The 20810-nt window shown below is 54.2% G+C and overlaps 1 protein-coding gene across 17 annotated transcripts in view; it reads right to left on the minus strand.

Annotated features, from left to right (window-relative positions):
- MYO18A (myosin XVIIIA) overlaps positions 1-20810 on the minus strand; it is a 105909-nt gene that overhangs the window by 42691 nt on the left and 42408 nt on the right. For 4 of the 17 annotated variants that reach the window (XM_063718067.1, XM_063718063.1, XM_063718064.1 and 1 more), the window contains exons 3-12: positions 7719-7754; positions 5191-5278; positions 4876-4982; positions 4577-4753; positions 4033-4246; positions 3654-3796; positions 2374-2474; positions 1416-1479; positions 1083-1227; positions 728-748 (exon numbers count right to left, since the gene is read on the minus strand). In XM_063718067.1, the coding sequence (XP_063574137.1) occupies positions 728-748; positions 1083-1227; positions 1416-1479; positions 2374-2474; positions 3654-3796; positions 4033-4246; positions 4577-4753; positions 4876-4982; positions 5191-5278; positions 7719-7754 (1096 nt within the window). Of the gene's footprint in view, positions 1-727; positions 749-1082; positions 1228-1415; positions 1480-2373; positions 2475-3653; positions 3797-4032; positions 4247-4576; positions 4754-4875; positions 4983-5190; positions 5279-7610; positions 7755-8966; positions 9037-10892; positions 11586-14409; positions 14470-14919; positions 15074-20810 lie in introns of those variants that run through there. The other 13 variants (XM_054536576.2, XM_063718071.1, XM_054536578.2 and 10 more) reach the window with 10 other exon arrangements.

A 20810-nucleotide genomic window follows, 5' to 3' on the forward strand; every position in this document is an offset into this window, starting at 1 on the left:
GGGATGCCACTTCTTGGGGTTGCACGGAGCCTCACGCCTGGGCACCCATTCCTCCATGCACCCACCACCTGCCAGGACTTTCTCACTCCAGCTGAGCAGCCTGGGGCCCTTCACATCCCAGAAGGGGACAAAGCCAAAGCCCAAGGTGCTGTTCAGCACCAGCATCCCCTTTCCCTAAACTGGAGAAAAAAGGGGTGAAGAGGTGCTCGAATCGCCACCCTCCAACAAATCGCCACCCTCCAACGTAAGTCATCTTGAAGGATGGAGCAGAGCTCCTCCAAGCCAGGCCAAGTCCGCAAGCGCAAGTGCCAAAGCTGCAGCCCATTCGTTACCACGGTGCCTGCTGTCCCCTAGTGGCCACCATCCTGACATGCAAGAGGAAGATACGCAGCTACCCAACCAGTGGAGAGAAGGGAAGAGGACTGGGGAAAACTGGTCTCGGGAGGCCCCAGGAAGCAAGCCCACCCTACCCTACCCCACCCCATGGTGGGCATCCTGAGAGGTTCCAGGATTCAGATCCAAAACCGGCAGGAGAAGCAGCTACTCCTGGGACTCTAAGACACCCCACAGCCTGCAGGCTCCCCTTCTACTCTCAACCTCCGGGCTTCTCCCCAGACCAGTCCTCTCTGCAGCAATAGAACAAGCCCAGCCCCTAGAAAGTCCTGGGCAAGCACCAAGACAGGGCATGGCGGCCCCTACACCCAAGGGCGGGGCCAAGGTCAGTTACCCGCTTGCTCCTCGGGGGCCTCTGTCAGGAAGGGAACAAGAAGGAGAGTTATTCCAGCGGGGCTGCCCTGCCTTAGTGCCCTTCTCATCCCTCAGCCTCTGAACCCCCAGCCTTCCATGCTTCCTCACGGTGCCCCCTGGCACAGCCAGCTAAGTCCAGGCCTCGGGCCGTCACTGCCAAAGATGCTTCCCGGGCCTTCTGCTCTGATGTGGGGGGCTGAGAAGAGGCACAAGCAAAAGAGGGGTGTCGCAGAATGGCTAAGTCTGTGCTGGGCAAGAATAAACTGGGAGTGGACAGGGCCCCTATGAGGTCACCCAGGGGACAGGCCAGCCTACTGGGACCCACTGCAGGTTACCTTTGGTGGCTCCCGCAGCCCCCAGGTGGTAGATGGCAGCCAGAATGAGCCAGCAGGCCTTCTGTTCATCGGGGGAGATGCCCAGCACCTTCATGGCCGCCTGCAGCTTACTAAACTGCTGAGCTGCCTTCTGCTTTTCCTCAGGCTGTGGAGATAGATGACCTCATGGGGGTGTCCCTCCCAGCACACCCCCATGAGGCTGGGCCCTCAGGGGAAGGCTCGGGTAGAGCCAGCAGCTGGAGCTGGGCTCCCACCATCCCCACAGGACCCATGGAAGCTTCTCCTACCCACCAAGGCCCAGGGCTGCCAACCCAGACCCCACAGACCCCTCACCTTGGCCAGTGGCACAATCCCAAACACACTGTTCTCTGCCAAGTGGTTGAGGTGGAGCTCTGTCCTAGGGGTACAAATGAGGCATCAGCACGGCACTTGGTCCCCATGCCAAGGCCATTTCCTCCCAGGGTGGAGACAGACAGACTCAGCTTCCGGACTCCAAGTTTTGTCTGCCCATCATCCCATCATCCCCGACTGGCAGGCCAGCTGCCACAGCTTTCCTAACTGGCCTGGATGCTTGGTTAAAGCACCATTCTCCTGAGGACACGCCACCAGACATGCCCTGGTGAGAGGATGCAACCTGGCCCCTGGAAGGGAGCAGGGAACCTGCCCGAAGGGTGAGTCCAGCCAAGGCAGAGACCATGCCCTCAGTTACAAGAAGGGCTAAAGAGGACAATGGCCTGGGGCTGCTGGCTCAGCCTCATCATTTATCTCTTTTCAGTGAACACACATGGCAAATCTGAAGATCTGAAGGGAAGAGCGTGGCAGAGGCAGCCAACATGGGGCATGAAGGGCTAGTCTGGAGGGCACTGGAAGAGGCATGGGCTTTTGGTCCCAGTGTGGACTCAAATACCAGTTCAGCCCCCTACCAGTCATGCGATGGTAGGCAAGTCCCCAACCACCGACACCTCAGTGTGCTTTGCTTTCCAGAACTAGCTTCATGGGTAATGGAGATCCTAGCTAGGCCCTGGCAACACTGAAGGGCTGGCTGTTCCCCTCCCATATAGCCAGGCCCCAGTACCCAGGACCAGGGAGTTCTTCATAGGCAGGGACTACGTCTCATCCATCTCACTGTCCCTAGGGCCTAGCTCAGAGCCTAGCACATAGCAGACATGCAATGACCAAACAGTGCAGGATGCGATCAAGTGGCTTTAATCCTGGATGCAATCAAGGTCCAGAAGCCCAGTCAGTGGGCTGGAGTTCAGAGCACCCTTGCGTACCCTCTGACCCATCTCACCTGAGGGTGCCATCCCCACAGGCCAGCAGGTAGTAGAAGACGTTGAATGTGGCTTCACTGGCTGGGCGCCGAGCCACACGCAGCTTCTCCAGAAGCATTGTCTGTGACACAGCATGGACGTGTGGGTAAGGAGGGTAGTGCCAGATCAAGCTTTTCCCACCACACACCAGAAGGAATCAAACCCATGGTCCTCTAGGCCCCGGGGAACAAGCAGCTGCATTTTTTTTTTTTTTTTTTTTTAAGATTTGAGATGGAGTCTTACTCTGTCACCCAGGCTGGAGTGCAGTGGAGCGATCTTGGCTCACTGCAACCTCCGCCTCCTGGGTTCAAGCAATTCTGCCTTGGCCTCCTGAGTAGCTGGGATTACAGGCATGCACCACCATGCCCGGCTGATTTTTGTATTTTTAGTAGAGATGGGGTTTTGCCATGTTGGCCAGGCTGTTCTTGAACTCCTGACCTCAGGTGATCCACCCACCTCAGCCTCCCAAAGTGCAGGGATTACAGGCGTGAGCCACCGCACCCAACCTGCATCTTGTTTTTTAATTCTTTTTTTTTTTTTAAGATAGGGTCTCGCTCTGTTGCCCAGGCTGGAGTGCAGTGGCGCAATCACAACTCGCTGCAGCCTTAACCTCCCAGGCTCAAGTGACCTTCCCATTTCAGCCTCCCAAATAGCTGGGACCACAGGCGTGCACTACCACATCTGGCTCAATTAAGCAGGTGCATCTTATTCCCAAGGTGCTCAATCAGATACCAGATCTCTCTAGGATCAAATGGGGGACAGAAACCAGAATGAGGTGGAAGAAGACAGGCCCAGCTCCCAAAGGGGTCCTGCTGCTCTGCCCAGCTCCCAGGTGCCTGCCTTCCGGAAATGGGAGCTTGTGGTGAGGTGTTTAGCATGGGAGGGAATCAGCCTTGGCTGGGCCTTACTTTACTGATAAGCCAGTCCTCTGCTAGGTGAAATCGGCCTGAGAGAAGCTCCGAGCATGAATCTCAGAAAGTGGGCATAAGGCTGAGGCCCAGCAGTAGAGTGAGGACAACCCCAGGGCTGGGAGAGTGAAGGGAGCTGGGCAGAAAGCTGGACTGGGCCCCATCCAGGGCAGGAGGCTCTGAGGGCAGAATGGTGATGCCTCCGGATAGCGCAGGTCAACCCTGCCCGTGCCTGGGTCAATTTTGTTGGGTAGAATCCCAGGAAAATGAGGCATGGGAGACAGCCTGATTTCTAGGTCATGAAATCATGTGGCCCGTGTCCTACTACCCCGAGTCCTGGGCAGCACTCTCACCTGAATGGAGGCTGAGGCCACCTGGCCAGCTTGGTCAAAGTCCAGGGAGAGGATCTGGGAGAAGCGGGTGGCATTGCCATTCATGATGGTGGGGCTGTTCCCAAAGGCTTCCAGGAGGGTGTACAGAGCCTGCCACTTCTCCGCTGCAGAATACAGGCCCAAGGGGACATCAGGAAAGCCAGGAGCAGCTTATCCCCCAGCTAGGAGCTCCAGAGGTATGAAGGCTTGGGGCCATTCAGACCAGAACTGCCCATGGACAGAGGGGTTTCGAGGGGATGGAAAGGCCAGGGAGAAAAAGATCTGGCACTTAAGAGGGTGCTCTCTCCTCACTCCCCTCCCCTCACCCCACTTTCAGTTTTCTCCGTTGTCCTTGCCTCACCAGAAAACACCTTGTTCCCGCTGATGCCCGCGATGGTGGCCAGGTACTGCACCAGATGCTGGCAGCTGGTTGTCTTGCCACTGCCACTACTGCCCAGGAGGATGATCGACTGGTCCTGACGGCTCATCAGCATTGCCCTGTATGCGGTCTGGGCCACTGCATAGATGTGGGGTGCCATGTCCTCCCGCCGACACCCCTTGAACATGTGCATCACCTTGGGCAGGAGAGCAAGGGAGAGAAGGGGTTGGCTCTTAGCTGATCCCATTAAGACACCCCTCACCCCCAAGGTCCACATCTTTCTGGATTTTCTCTCCTGTAGTGCCAATTCCAAGGCCACGGCCATGCATGGAAATGCAGACACTAAGTCCTGGACTCCATCAAAGGTTGTGGGGAGGTCCTGTCCCCATCTCTTGAAATGACTCCTCTTCCCAAGGTCAACTGTGAGAGTGGACAGGAGCCCAGTGGGATGCCACAGGGGAAGGGCAGAGAGCCAGGGCAGGGGGTGGGACCAGGAGTCTGCAGGGTAGCCTTGAGGGTGCTGTACCTTCTCAGAGTACACAGCAGGGGCCCCACGGGGGCCAAGAACCAACAGGCTGGGGCCAGCATACGTGTGCAGCAGGCTAGCGCCATAGCGCTGGCGCAAGGTGTGCAGGACGCTGGACTCATTGAGGTACACCAGTGAGGCCAGATCCTCCAGACGGTCGCAGGAGGGAGCATTAGCCTGTGTGGGAGGACAGGTGGGTGGGCATTGAAGCAGCAGAGCCCATCTCCGCTGCCAGAGGACGGGCCTGCCCTGCCCAGTGCACTCCTGAGCCTCCTCCCCCCACCCAGCCCCCTGCCCACCTTCTCCACGTCATCCTCGTCCACATCCAGGATGGCCCCATCGTGGTCCAGCTTCACACGCACCTTCCCCTCAGGCAAGTTGAGCTCCTCAGATTTGAGTTGACTGGCTGCAGGGGAGGGACAGACAGCTGGGATGGGCCTGGGAAGCCTCTGCTACTCCACTTGGGAACTTCTCGGTCCTATCCTCCTCCCCACTGCATCACCAGCCTCTCCTTGCTCACTGCTCAGCCCTCATCAGATGCAGAAGGCACATTCGCTGCCCAGCCCTGAGACCAGTGAGTCCTGACATGTGCCCCCGGACCCTCCAAGACTCACCCAGTGAGAAGCCGTCCCTATGGACCAGCCACACTTTCTCCGTCTCATTCCAGGCCTCCTCCGCTGCAATCTGCTCTTCTGTTTTCGCCTGTCAGAGAGAGAGAAGAATAAACAGGCCCTGCTATGGAAGACAGGGACAAGGACAGCCATAGAGGGGAGACAAGTGAGGGCATGGGCTTTGAGACAAGCCACTGGGCAAGGAATGAGTTAGGTGACAGACACAGAACACAGGGACATCAGAGGTGTCCAGGAAAGAGGGTGGGGAAGCTAGCAGACAGGGGTGGCTCTAAGGAGCCCTGAGGACAGGACACAAAGGCTAGGGATCATACCATCAGTGAGGGTCTGGCAAGACAGGGACGCAGGGAGCTTGTGCCCAGGAGAGAGGAGACCCCAGGAAAGCAAATCACCAGGTTCTCCCTCAGCCACCCTCTGCCCCTCCACCCTGTCAAGCCCAGGAGATCAGTGTCCTGAGTCCAAGGCCCTAGACCCTTGCCACAGCTACTAGGATCTTTCATGCCCAGCTTCTCCCTTCATCCAAACGATAGGGCCTCCTTTGCCAAGCTGGGAGAGGGCATGTCCTCAGATCTCAGCGGGGAGTCACCCGGACTTCGCAGTACAGAATGATAGGTGGGCTCGGGGCCCTGGCCTCAGCCCTGGCCCTCCCCTCCAGAGGGTGCTCTACTCGGGCCGGGGGACAGTGCCCAGGTGCACACACCAGCCTCCCTGCTCCTTCTCCATGCCACCATCAGCAAAGACCCCTGTCACACAGACCTAGTGGACATGTTAATGCCACACAAAGGCATGAGGCAGTGCAGCCAGAGATATGGAGATAGGGGCAGCCCTGCTCTGTCAAACACAAGGAGAGGCTTACACATTATACAGATGGGCACAGGAGTGGTGTAAAGGGGCTAGGAGCCCCCAGAGGCCTCAGGAGGTCACCAACTCAGACATAAGCATTCATAGGTACTGACAGGGTGTGGGGCTATCAAACCTGGCACTCTCTAAGAAGGACACTTGAACTGGGAAGAAACGGTGTCTGGGGGAGCGGGGGAAACAGACGAGGGACCCAGGGCCCATCGGGCTCCTCTTGTTGTGTGTGGGCGAAATGGCTGCAAGGTCGTCCTGTGCCCCGGGTGGGGGATGGGCACCCCAGTGGCATGGACCCACCCTCAGGTTAGCCCGAGCCCCTACACTCTCGGAGGACCCCAGCTGTGAGGCACAATCAGCCTGAAACGTGAGGCCCAGGCGTGGACACTGCCTGGGTCCTGACCCCCTGGGTGAGAAATCAGGAAAAGATAAGAAAACATACGAAGTATGTTCGTTGTCACATTTCTTGGAGTTGAAAGTAAAGGAGATGTGGGCTCTCCTCTCAGGTTGGCTTCTGGCTTTAGACAGATCCCTCCAGTGCTGGACAGCCCTTCCCCAGATTGGAGTAGGAGGGCTGGGCTGCACCAGTGGCTCCCAGATCTCTGGGTTTCACGGACCCATGAAATAACTCTGAATAGGAGGATCACCACGTGGCTGGCAACATTTTGGTGTGTTAAGTGAGGACATTAAAAAGGCTAGTTCTTTATATTTGAAGAACTATAAAAATCACAGCCGGGAGCGGTGGCTCATGCCTGTAATCACAGCACTTTGGGAGGCCGAGGTGGGTAGATCACGAGGTCAGGAGATCGAGACCATCCTGGCTAACATGGTGAAACCCTGTCTCCACTAAAAATACGAAAAATTAGCCGGGCATGGTGGCGGGCACCTGTAGTCCCAGCTAGTCGGGAGACTGAGGCAGGAGAATGGCGTGAACCCAGGAGGTGGGTGGAGCTTGCAGTGAGCCGAGATTGCGCCACTGCACTCCAGCCTGGGCGACAGAGTGAGACTCCATCTCAAAAAAAAAAAAAAAAATCATTACAATGTTGTGTGTGTGTATATATATATATATATATATATATATATATTTTTTTTTTTTTTTTTCAAATCACATAAGACAGGGGAGACCTTTGTGTTGAATAGGCACCTTCTATGGGCCAGGTATTTGGGGACTGATGAAGAAGGTGACATCATAGCCTGTAACTAACTCCTTTAAGACTCATCATCTGAAAATGGGTTTCTCACATTGGCCAGGAGGTGGAGACAGAGAATGTCTCATGTTCAGGCATGAGCTGGGAAGAGGGCAGAGATTCCGCCTTTTCAGCTTTCTCTCCAGAGTGAGCAGAGTTGAAACACCTAGAACTCAACCAGGCCCCCCTTGGGCTCCAGTGGCTGAGAACCACATGCCACATGGGCCCAACTTGAAGGGCGACACTCGGTCTAGATGCTCCCCAGGGGCCTGACACAGAGCTGCACCATCTCAAGCTCCGGGCACTACCTCCCGCTGGGGTCCTCCCAGACACAGGGTGGGAGCCTGGAGAGGAAAGAGGCCTTACACTCCAGCAGGAGGCCCAAGCACAGACGCCAGCCCAGGTGCAGGCCGGGGGCGCTGGGTGGTCACCGGAGGGAGCGGAGGGCTCCTGAGTTGGGGGAGAGCACCCTACCTGGCTGTGGGCACGAGAGGCGGCCTCAGAGTCCAGCTACAGACAGCAAGCAAAGGAGAGAGAGAGAGAGAAGAAGGGTGAAGATAAGCAGACCACTGGCACACCCCCTTTAGCAAGTGCTCCTGAGTCAAGTGGGCCGACACTCTCTAGTTGTCCAAGGCTCGGGGTGAAGGTGGGGGAACTTGGTGCCAGGACCTGGGAGCTGGCCTGAGCAGGTGAACTGCACCCAGTCAAGGAGAGGCCAGGAAGGTGAAGAGACACTAGTGACCATCAGGCCTCTCAGAGGAGATGCTCCTCTAAGTCATTCCCGGTGGCCTGGACAGGAGTCTGCCACTCTGCCTCTGGCCACAGTCTCTCCTGGGCTGGCCATCCAGTCTATTCTGAATCAGGCTCCCTCTTCTGTGTGTCTGTCTACCAGGCCAGGCCACCTCACCACACCCAAGGCCTGGGCCCCCTGCCAGCCTCTTGCCTTATCTCCAGAGCATTTCTCAGCCTAGCTCCCCTGTGGCCACCAGCACAGAGCTGTTCCTTGCCTTCTAACACAGCCCAAGGGTGCCACTCCCCAGGCCAAGGGCTGCATTCAGAGCTGTCGCCCTGCACCTCTCATAGAACACAGCTCCCAGCAGCTTCCAGTCTAGAATCTCTTTCTCAACCCCAACGCACCCTATAGCACTCCCACCTCTGCCAGCCAGGCACACCAACCCCATCTAGATCCAACCTGGGGGCCACTTGACAGCTGCCCAAGAGCCAAGGCACTGTGGGCAAACCCTGTGGCCAGCTGTGACCTCTCTGGTTACTTAAAGCCCTGAAAAGCCTTTCTGGGGAGGAAGGCGAGTCAACCAGGACTTGGATGTTACCTGTTAGAAATGGGCAAGGAGTTATCAGGCCCCACCTGGGTCTGGAGAGCCAGGGCACCAAAAATAGCGACAGCACCCTTCCTTACCACCCGCCAGGCCCTGACACCAACACATGTCCTCGAGGCAGGACAATGTGGCCAGAGAAAGGGACTGGGCCCTGAGCGAGGAGGGGCACCCTACCACAAGCACAGGACTTTGGGCTCTCTGGAGCAACCACTCTCCCCAGAGCACTTCTCTCATTTCTTTAAGAGAGAGCCCAACATGAGGGCCCACAGGCCACCACGGAGCCACCTTCACGGTCAGCGCGCCTACAGACACACACAGCCTCCTGCCACCAGCCCCAGGAAGAGGGCGGCCAGGGACTGGGACCCACACACAAGAGTGGCATTACAGAAGCTGTGAAGATCCTCTCCAGCCGCTGGTGGGCCTCTTCCACGGGGGTCAGCTGGACCTTGGCAGCTCCTGCCTAAAGGTTAAACCACTATTAGTCCCAGCCCAGAAAGGGCGAGGCCACAGCATGCGGAGCTCCCAGCCCAGGAAGCCACTGGGACCCACCAGGGAAGGGGAGCAGGGCCAGGGAGCAAGCCGCGTGGCAATCTGAGTTTTTAAACCATCAGATTAGGAAAAAAAGAACAAGTGCCTGGGAGTTCTGGGGTTATTTCTTCCCACCTGCCTATCTTGAGTACCAAATGGCCCTATTATCCCACTTGCCCTCTGGACCCTGCCCCAGGCCCAGGTGACAGGTGGCTAAACTCCAGGTCAGGGCATTTCTCAGCTCCCAACTCCTCCCTTGTGAGACGAGGAAGGACAGGGAGGAGGGAGGGGAGGGCAGCCGCTTGGGAACAGGACCACGACACTCCCCACCTGCTCATGGGTTCTCCAGAGCGACCAACATTTCTGCCCATACCCTGTCCAAAATGCCCATGCCAGCTCCTCCCTGTGAGCAGGACAGGCACTTCCCTGATTCACAGAGTGGGCCAGGTGGGTGGGGGAAGCGGCGGCTGGCTTTTCTCTAAGTGCTGCAATGCCCAGGAAGAATGGGGAGCAACAAGGCTCCCCAGGTCCCAGGAGGTAACAGTCAGGGAGGGCCTCAAGGCCTCTCAGGCTGTTCCCCCATATCCTCCAGACCCCTCTCCTTCCAGCCAAAAGGAGCCTGCATGAGCACAGGGAAGTAGTGGCAAAACTTGATGCTCCTCCCCCACACCCTGGGAGGCCTCAGCAGGGTCCACAAAAGGGAAGCTTGAAGAGAACTGTCCCCAACTCAGAGGCCAGACAAGGAGGCAACACTTTACAAGGGAAAGAGGCTGGACTGACCCTCCCTCCTGCTTCTCAGCCTCCTGCCCCACCCAGAGAACACTTTCTGGGAAGAAGGGGTTGTCCCTATATTCCAAGGGGCCCACTGTACCCATCTGCCATCCAAGCACAGGGCTCCTCAAGAGTCCTGCTGCCAGAGGGTCACGCTGGCTGGGCCTAAAGAAGGCAGTGACGGCAGTGAGGGCATCAGTAACTGTTATTAGCACCACTATCAACGCTACGATTTATGGAGCACCCACCATGCCAGGGACCGGCTTGGAGCATTATCTGTATCATTTCTAATCTTCTGGTTACTTAAAACCCTTATTTGCAATTCCAAAATCCCAAAAGCCCCCCAAACAAAACATTTTTCTTAACTATTTTGGTGGCAAAACCTGGCAGTTTATCCTCTATGCTCCTGTAGTGTGAATATTCATAGATTTTGCTTTGGAAATATTAATGTTTGTTACGGGTTGTTGCTCATTATGTATACTGTATGGCACTAAAATACAAAGATTACTAATTTCCAAAATACTGCCACACCCAGGGTATCAGAGAAGAAATTTTGGACCTGTATTATCCCCACTCAACAGAGGAAGTCTGAGATGGGACTTTGCTGAGGTCCCAGGGGATGAGTGACTGGGAATGCAAGCCCAGACCCCTGACTTAAGAAAACAGTCTTTCCGCCCGGAACTGATCTGCTGAGACTCTGATCCTCGGCTTTGGGTCTCAGGTCTCAAGCTGGTGCCATGTAGCTGGGGACCAGGCCCTGACTCCCATGGCAAGGCCAGCATGCTGGTTAGCAGTTTCCATCCCAGCCGCCAGGCCAGAGCCCAGGCAACTGCAGGGTCCGCATTGGGTTAGGGAAAGCCATGCAGCCCCTGCCATCAGCACACGACCCTGGGCCCAGCCTCTCGGTCATGCAGGGTTCGTTGAGGTGGCTTGGGGAAGCCGGCTGTGAGGGTGCCTGGCCCTTGAGCAAGGGTGGTGAGGGGCAGGAGCAGTTAGTGACACACTCTTGTACCTCCTGCTTCACACCAGGGACTGGTGACTTGGACTGCTGCTCTCCAGTGAGGTCTGACTTCGGGCCGGCGGAGCCTGGGGCCACCAGCTCTTCCGGTGGGGCTGGGGAGTGCTGCTTCTTTGGGGCTTCAGGCTTGGCTGGGGATCCTGCTTTCTCTGGGGAGTCCACCCAGTCTGGGGAGCCTGGCTCCTGGCTGGAGGGCTTCTCCCCCTTCCCAGGAGACTGCTTGCTGCGGGCCTTGTGCTCTTTGCCCCTGCCCCGAGACATCAGGCTCCGCAGGCCCAGGGAGAGCTCATCCTTGGCTGCCTCCTTCTTCACTTCAGGCTTAGGCGGAGCAGGGGGAGGTGGGGGAGGGGGTGGAGGCTTGGGACTAGAAGCTGCTTTTTCTCCCCTCTTGCTTCGAGTCGGGTGCTCAGGGGACTTGACTCCTCTGCCTGGGGGCTCCTTGGCATTCCCAAGCTCCTCGCCAGGCAGCACCTTACTCACCACCTTCCTCACTGCATTTGCCACCCGCTTCCGGGACAGGCCCTGGGCCTCTTCGCTTAGGCCTTCTGCTGTGGCAGCTCCCAGGCCGTTCATGGAGAGTGTGGGTGCAGGGCTCTTGGTTCTCTGGGAAGTCTCTGGGGGTATCGGGCTGGTGGGAGGCTGAGGACTCCTAGATGGGCCACTGCCTTCCTTTGAGCTGCCCTCTAGCTACAGTCATACAAATACAGGTAGACATTAGCATCACCCCTGCAGCCCTGCCCATCCCATGCAGAGGGAATAAGAAGGTGTGACCTCCCGCCCTGGAACAGATCTCCCATTCATCTACCAAGCAACACATGGCTCCACGAGGCTACCCCAGGAAGCCCACTTTCCATCTTCCAGACAGGACAATTGCAGCTAAGAGTTTGGCTTCTTTCCCACGAAGCACAATCAGCACAATCAGGTATTACTGTCACCTGCTGTCTATCCCCAGACTTAGCATGAACATGTGAGATGCTGGCACAGAGCACCCAGAGGCCTATGAGGCGCTCTGGGGTTACTGGCTTTGTGTTAGGGCAGCAACCAAGTCCCAATCTAGGCGAGCCCACTGCCTCACAGCTCAGATGCAGCAGAGATGGAGTATGCAGAGGTCAAACAGCCGAGTCCCACCTCCATTCCTACCACCAATCCCAGGCCTAACTCCAGGGCTTCCTGCCCTTTGTGGTCTTTGGTCCTTCCATCACCTATTTTCCAGGCAGTCAGACCAAGAGCCTACCCATCCTGAAGGAAAAAATGATCAGGGAGCTCTTCCTGGTCCCAAGACATGCCAGGCCTCCTCCTCACAGCGTCCCTCGTCTGTGGCCACTGTCTGCCCTTCACCTATGTTCTCAAGTGCTGCAGAGCCCAGCACGGGCCCAGGAAGCTTCCACTTCAGCCTGCTTTCTGCCAATCTCTTTGCAGTTTTCCTCCTGCAAACCTCTCAAGGGTTTGGAGACCCCCTAGCTCCCAGAGCGTGTGTATAGCCCACAAAGGGTTAAGCACTCAAGCAGCCTCAGCTCCATTCTTCCCTGGAGTGGACTGGTATACTCTAGCTGGTGCACCCACCCTTCCCCCACACACTGGTGCTAACTGTCTGGGTCCCAAGGGACTGCCACTAGAAGGCCAGGCTGGCTAACGGCAGGACAGAGTTTCCCATAAAGCCAGCCCCATTGCCTGGGGGGTGTAAGGGCAACCTGGGGTCTCCTTGTTGGCCAGGCAGAGCTCTGTCACCAGCTGAGCTGTGCTTGAGTCCTTGTTGCCCAAAACAATGATCTTGGTTCTAGAACACATATGGGCACTGGGCTCCATGAAGGCCCACCTGCCCATGCTTGCTTGGATGCAGGAAGACGCTCACAGTAGGCACACCTGGGAGCTGCTGCCTCTGGATGCCACAAGGAGAAGTTGCTCCACCTTTTGAGCAGAGCTGAGCCAAGGGCCTTAATCTAGGCCCTGGTTACAGGTTGGCTCTGCTGAAGGGATAGAGAAAGGGCTTGAAGGTGCCTCTTCCTCAACCTCTTAGGCCAAGAGTGCTCAATGGCATGCCAGGGCACTGCAGAGTTGGCCAGTGGCCCTAGCCACTGGATCCTACACTCCTCCCCTCCCTCTTCTGGCTTTCCGCCCATCCCCCTTCCATCATTAAGATGATGACAATGGGCCAGGTGTGGTGGCTCACGCCTGTAATCCTAGCACTTTGGGAGGCCAAGGCAGGGAGACTGCTTGAACTCAGGAGTTCAACACCAGCCTGGTCAACATGGTAAAACTGTTTCTACAAAAAATACAAAAAGTAGCCAGGCTTGATGGTGTGTGCCTGTAGTCCCAGCTACGCTACTCAGGTGGCTGAGGTAGGAGGATGGCTTGAGCCTGGGAGGCAGAGGTTGCAGTGAGCTGAGATGACACCACTGCATTCCAGCCTGGGTGACAGAGTAAGACCCTATCTCAAAAAAAAAAAAAAAAAAAAAAGAAAGAAAATGATGACAATGATGATGATGATGATGATGATAGTAATTGGTAAGACTTACACAGTACTTACTATGGGCCATGGCACTCTTCCAAGCACTTTACATGTAGTTTTTGCAAAAAAATAAAATAAAACAAATTCTGGGAAACTCTGAGGCCTCTCCCTCACACACGCACACAATCCTTTCAAATCACAGGCTGGCTTTCCAGGATTGTTTGCAGATCAGGTGAAGCCACAGTGCCTGGCTAATCAAATTGACCAAGGAAGTGCGGGGAGCTAGGACAGGCACCATCTGGGGTAATGAAGTAAGAATCTGTGTTGTGATCCAGCTCTGCCCCAGAGCCCTGGGCACTCCTGCCCCCTGTGCTACCAGCTGCCCTCTCCTAACTACACATCTCTGGACTTGGCTATTCAGAAACCGATTCTCCTCTCTTGCCTTAGGAGAGTCCAGGTTTATTCAGGGTCTCTATCCCAGTGCACTGGGGCTGGAGGCAGTGAGTAGCTGGAGCCTGCCTCCAGGTCACCTGCACCAAGCAGCTGACAGGGTCTTGGAAGAGACAGCAGAGACTGCAGCGAAGTCCCTCCATGCCTTTGCCTTGTGCCACCCAGAGCAGGCTGAAGAATCCCAACAGCTGAGCTCTCATTCGACGCTCCCTGACCTAAGAGTTTGCCCACCCAAGCCTCTCCAGGCCCAAAGGGTTCAGGAAACCAGAACCAAAGGGAGGCAACTTAAGGGGATTGGGGAGGAGGTTAGGGGAGGTCCCAAAGCACCTTGGCCATCTCCTTCACACACATGAAGCTGGCATCACACACACCATACTTTCTTCCCCTTTACTAGAATTCTCTCCAGCTGAGCCCCACAGGAAGGGGCCCCCTGCAATCCCCACCTACTCCATGGAGCTGTCTCACAGGCTAGTCCAGGGCTAGCGGGTGCAGGGGCAAACACACACACGCACACACACATGCACGCATGCACATACACACGCCCGCTCACACGTATGCACACATGCAAGCACGCAGGCACGCACGCCTCGGAGAACTCAGGGATGCACTTACAGCCCCTTCCTCCTTGCCAGGAGAGCCAGGCTTTGGCAGAGTTTTGTCCTCCTCTTTAACCTGAGGGAGCAGATGAAGAAGTCACTGGCAGGTCAAGGCTGGGAGACCCAGCACTAAAAGCACAGGGAGAGAACATTCAAGGGGCCTCCCTCTCCCTAAGAGGTGGAGCTCCTTAGTCTTTAGGAATACCGGGGCTAGGGGACCTGGGCAAGAGCTATCCTATCCTAGAATCAGAACTGTTCAGTGATGACTTCAAGAATGAAGAGTCTGTGGGGGCAAAAGCCAAGTACCCTTGCCCTCAGCAACCAGCCACTTTGCCCACTTTGGGGGCTGTCTAAAGAGGTCCACCCACAGTGCCATCATGGCTTTGGTTACGTGGCAGATGGGAAGATCCAGCTAATTTAACTCATCCAAACTACAAGAATCATCCCCAGCTCAGGCAAGAAGTGGTTTGAACAAAAAGCCCCTGATCTAGTGACTGAGGAGGTAAAAGTAACCCAGTGTGGGTACCTGTGGGCCAGCAGCTTTTAGAGTAGAGTGAAGGTTGGCCCCTATCGGGCTGGCTCTGGCTTGCTTCTTGATCCTGCACATTTCCCCCAGCTCAGCTGAGCTCTTGCTGGAGGCAGTGAATGGGGCAGAGGCAGAGATTCAGGAGGCCAGATATTTTCTCAACCTCAGACCCACAAAACTGCCAACCACGCAGCCGAGGGAGGGAACCCTGAAGTTAGGGGCGGGGTATGGAGGAAGGAAAGATGCCTAAGCTCTGGACACTGTGGCCACGGGTTTGTGCTGGAGCCCAGGAGCCGGCTGGCCTGAGTCAGAGGGGAGGAGTGGAGTCGTGGAAACAGCAGATACCATCACACATCTGGAAAAAGGGCAGATGATGTGGAAGCTCTGAAGGTTCTTTCAGTTCAGAAACTGGCTCACAACAGACTCAGAGGGGCCAGGCCTCAAGTTTAAAAAAGTCTTCTCCTTTCCCCTCACCAGTATCTCTCCCTCCAAAAGCTCAGGCAGTCCTAGTGGATTTAATTTCTCCTCTTTCCCGCATCACCTAGGACTACAGGAAAAAGACAGCCCTGTTACCAACCCTACCTCCTCCTCAGCATGCCTCTCCTTCCCAGCACAATGTGGGTAGGAGCATGGCAAGAAGTCCTTGATTCCTAAGGGAAAAAATCCTTAGAAACATCCAGAATCATTTATATGATCCACTTGTGGGGACTCTCCAATTTTAACCAGGGTCTACGGCTAATTTTGAGCTCAAATTAGCAGTGCCAGGGGCACTGGCTGGCATGATGGCCGCTGCAGTTTTAAAGCTGCATCTTGTCCACAGAGCTATCTGCAATGGGCTCAATCTTCATAGTTAGCTCACAATGCCAAGGACGAGGGGAAATGGCAAATATTCACCAGAGTGGAGCCTACTTCTTTAAGAACTGGAATCGAAGCAGAGAAAGGGAAGGGAGGGACTGGTGGACAGAGTGAGGAAGAGCGGCAGGGTCTAGGTCTGTGCCTGCTGCCCCCCACCAAGCCATCACTCTCCCCCTTGCTGCCCCAGGGATCACACCATGCAGTAGTTCTGGGGCACACAGGTTAGTGGGAGGACAAGTGTTCGCAAACCACACAGACACACTCATTACTGCACGCAGTGCTGTTAACTTGGGTGCCAGGGTGGCCCAGATTCCAAGTCCACTCTGTGTTCTTCACCAGCTCCAAATCTGTCCTCCCTCCAGTGGCTCAAGTTTGGGACCCCAAATGTCTGGCCCAAGGTGTGGTATTGGGGAAAATACTGGGTGCCCCCCAAGTGTCTGAAACACTGGGCCCAGCTCTGAGCTCAGCTCTGGATTTAGCATCAGGCTGACTCACTGCTCCCTCCCCCACAAGGGCTCTGGCTGTTGTAGGTCACTGCCCAGCTGGGGACTATGCACACGCATAAAGGCACACACACAGGCAGTCCCAAGTCTGCGGCCTGAATCACCCTCTGGACCCAGGTGGCCAACTGGCCTGACTCCCCACCCTTGGCCCCTTGTCCTCCTACCCACTGCAGCCCCCAGGATCAGGGAGACCCAGTTCCAGCGGTCCCTCTACAGCAGCCCACGTTCCAGGGGTGAGTCAAGGCAGCAGGGTGGTGGGAAGGGTGTGGAGGGGTTAACCCAGAGGGACACCAGCAGGACAAAAGGCAGCTCACCTTACCAGAGGTGGGGCTTAGGGGAGGAGCATGACTCAGCGCAGGAGCCCATCCAGCCAGAACTGGGAGTTCACCAGCTCCCGTCATTCTCCCTGCCACCCCAATTATACACACATGCCCCAGTCCATCTCTAGCTTCCAAAGCTCCCTCTCCCACAAGCCAGTCTCCTGCCTGCAGATACAACATGCCAAGCACACAGGAAAAACATAAAGATTTTAAAATCCAACTTTCCTTTTGCTCCCAGAAGGCGAACCTTGATGAAAAGGCCATGGCGCTGAAGGTAACCTGTATCCTGGGTCAGAGAAGAAATGGGGGGCAGGGTCTCTCAGTGTCTCAGAGTCTTCCTAAAGGCCAGAACCTGCCAGGATAAACGCTGTGGGCAACAAGGGGAAAGGAGGGATGGAGTGGAGGAGGAAGGATTACAAAACTCAAAAGGGCATTGGAGTAAGGAATAAAATATTAAAGGAAAATGAAGGAAAGTAGGCACAGAACATAGCACTCCCTACCCTTGGAAGCTGTGTGCTTTATTTTTTTATTTTTATTTTTTGAGACGCAGTCTCGCTCTGTAGCCCAGGCTGAAGTGCAATGGTGCCATCTCAGCTCACTGCAGCCTCTGCCTCCCGGGTTCAAGCAATTCTCCCGCCTCAGCCTCCCCGGCACCACCACGCCCAGCTAATTGTTGTACTTCTTAGTAGAGATGGGGGTTCACCATGTTGGCCAGACTAGTCTCGAACTCTTGACCTCAGGTGATCCACCCGCCTTGGCATCCTAAAGTGCTGGGATTACAGGTGTGAGCCGACGTGCCTGGCCAGAAGCTGTGCTCTGAATAAGCCACTTCACCTCTCTGGGCCTCTCTGTAGAATTAGGGGCTAGTCTAGATAATGGCTCAAGGCCTCTCCATGTCTGGCACCTTAGGAGTCTATGTGGAGAGAGGCACTCAAACTCTACTTATTTATTTATTGAGACGGAGTTCCACTCTTGTTGCCCAGGCTGGAGTACAATGGCATGATCTCAGCTCACTGCAACCTCCGCCTCCCAGACTCAAGAGATTCTCCTGCCTCAGCCTCCCAGTAGCTGGGATTACAGGCGCCCGCTACCACGCCCAGCTAATTTCTGTATTTTTAGTAGAGACGGGGTTTCTCCATGTTAGTCAGGCTGGTCTCGAACTCCTGACCTCAGGTGATCCACCTGCCTCAGCTTCCCAAAATGCTGGGATTACAGGTGTGAGCCACCACACCCGGCCGACACTCAAACCCTTAATACAGTAAAGCAAAGTTGTGGGCCTGTGACCTAGGAGAGGAACTGAGGAATCTGCCTCAGGACTCCAGCGACTTTGCCTTCCAGCTGTAACACACGATTACCTGGGGCAAGAGGCCTGGGGAACTGCAAAACTGTCCATCTATGGATTAGAAACCAAAGCTGGGCCTCTTGAAAAATCAAGTCAGAATCTGCCTCAGTCCAGGGAGAGGCTGCATTCAAAGAATCAGTGCACTTCAATGGAGTTTAATAACTGGTTCTTTTTTTTTTTTTTTAATTGAGACAGAGTCTCATCTCACTCTATCACCCAGGCTGGAGTACAGTGGCGCAATCTTGCCTCACTGTACCTCCGCCTCCTGGGTTCATGCCATTCTCCTGCCTCAACCTCCCGAGTAGCTGGGACTACAGGTGCCCGCCACCACGCCTAGCTAATTTTTTGTATTTTTTTAGTAGAGACGGGGTTTCACCGTGTGAGCCAGGATGGTCTTCATCTCCTGACCTCGTGATCCACCCGCCTCGGCCTCCCAAAGTGCTGGGATTACAGAGGTGAGCCACCATGCCCGGCCAAGAACTGGTTCATTCTTAAAACTGCTTATCATGAATGAATAGTTAAAAATTAGGAAATGTTTTGTTTTCAATTAATTATTTCTATTTTGCTTCGTTGACTTCTGTTTTATTATTCAGTTAATGTGCTAGAGACTTTAAGTTTGTCTGTTGGTGTAATTTTAACTCATTTGATCTTTGATCTCTTGTTCAAGTTTTCCTACTTGTCCATAGAGGTCCCATCTGGCCCAGGCTGTGAGGACACCAGGACATTTCCACCCAGGCCTGTTCCTCTGCATCAGCTGTTCCTATGAGCATCACTCTGAACACAGATGTGGGGCTTTCCCCAGAGGAAATTCTCTCTGTGGCTTTTATGCAGAATTGCCTAGACAGTTTTCCTCTCTTCCTTATCACTGAATTTGTTTAGGATCAAGAGCAAGTTATCCCGGAACTGGATTGTTTATAACCCAAAGGATAAATGCTTGAGGGGGTGGAGACCCCATTGTCCATGATGTGCTTGTTTCTCAATGCATGCCCATATCAAAATAAAACATCTCATGGGCCGGGCGTGGTGGCTCACACCTGTAATCCCAGAACTTTGGGAGGCTGAGGTGGGTGGATTGCTTGAGCTCAGGAGTTTGAGACCAGCCTGGGCAACACAGTGAAACCTTGTCTCTACCAAAAACACAAAAAATTAACTGGGCATGGTGGTGCGCACCTGTGGTCCCAGGTACTGGGGAGACTGAGGTGGGAGGATCGCTTCAGCCTGGGAGGCAGAGGTTGTAGTGAGCAGAGATCGCAATACTGCATGCTCCAGCCTGGGTGATTGAGTGAGACCCCATCTCAAAAGAAAAAAAAAAAAAATATATATATATATATATATAAAATGTATCCCATAAGTATATAAACCTATCATGTACCCACAAAAATTAAAAAAAAAAAAAGATAAGTTACTGTTATCCAAGACAGAATGGGTAAGGAACTCAGGCCCCAAAGATGGTGGCAGCATCTGTGTTGGGAATACATGGCTCTCTGGAGCAAGGGTGTTTAGATCTAAGGCCTCTCTTCCTTGACTTGTTCTCTCTCTAGAGATTTCAGCCATTTCCAGCAACATTACTGAATATGGAGCACATACAATCAGATGGGCCCTATACAAGGTATTGAACATTTATTTTCTAATGTAAATCTTACAACAATCTGAGGATCGGTGATATGGGAATTATTATTACTCCCATTTTATCGATGAGGGAAAAGATTCAGAAAGAGATTAAGTCACGAAGTTAGTTAAGTGGGGGAACCCAGACCTGAACCCACACTGGTCTGCCTCCAAAGCCTGTGCTGCTTCCTTAGTGCCCACCTTTTCTGGTATGTTAGGCAGGCATCAGCCTTGGTAGCCAAATCTGGTTGATAAACTTCATCAGCGTGGAGGTTCAGAAGATCTGGTCAAGCCAAAGCATGGATTGATAGTGTGTTTTACTAGTGTGCAACTTTCCAAATCGAGTTTTTGGACGTGCAAAAAGGGAGACCCCACCATGATTCTGCCACTCTGCAGCTCTACCCACCTCCTCCCTCTGTGGCACTTCTGAGGGACAGCAAGAGAGACCAACGCTCACTGAACACTTACTATGAGCCAGGCAACAGGGGAAGGCACTTCATACAGGTCTCCTCATTGAATCCTCATAACAACCCACTTTCTAGATAAGGAAATAAAGAAGGTGAGTTGCCGAGAGTGCTGCAACTATTAAGTGGCAGAGCTGGGAGCCACAACCAGAATGGATCTTGGGGAGCTGTTTGTGCATCTTTGTCATCCCTGGACTGTGATTCACCTCTGAGCAGAACTTACCCATCTTACTCATCATACTGTAGGCGCTTAATAAATGTTAGCTGCACGAGAGTGCTGGGACAGGGGTTCTTTGCACAAACCTCTTATTCCCATCTAATCTCTTCCCCAAATGTAAACTACAGAGAACAACACTTGCCCATTCTGATTCCCAGGGACATGGTACAAACAAGGGAGATATAATCTCTAAACCTGCTCACAATAAATACATAGTCAACTCAATGCCTGGGTTTGCGGGGAGGGCAAGGACACTGAAATTGCTTAGCAGCTCCTCATGGAACAATAGCCACAAAATGCATCATCCTCTGGCCTAGCCATTCCATCTTCAGGAATGTATGTCCAGTGAGCTGACTTAAAGAAAGAAAGAGAAAGAAAAAAAATGCAAAGATTTTTATAGATGCACTCTATATAACAGCTCCAAATTGGAAAGAGCCCAAATGCCTAGAATTAGGAAATGGTTAGGTACAACCCGTTGTTGTCTTGCCATTTAAACTGACAAATGTGTGGACAATGTAACCATATGGAAAGCTCCATATAAAATGACATCAATCAAAAAAACTGGAACCCAAATAGTCTACA

The sequence above is a fragment of the Pongo abelii genome, chromosome 19 (assembly GCF_028885655.2).
Source record: "Pongo abelii isolate AG06213 chromosome 19, NHGRI_mPonAbe1-v2.0_pri, whole genome shotgun sequence".
NCBI classification, from domain to species: Eukaryota; Metazoa; Chordata; class Mammalia; order Primates; family Hominidae; genus Pongo; species Pongo abelii.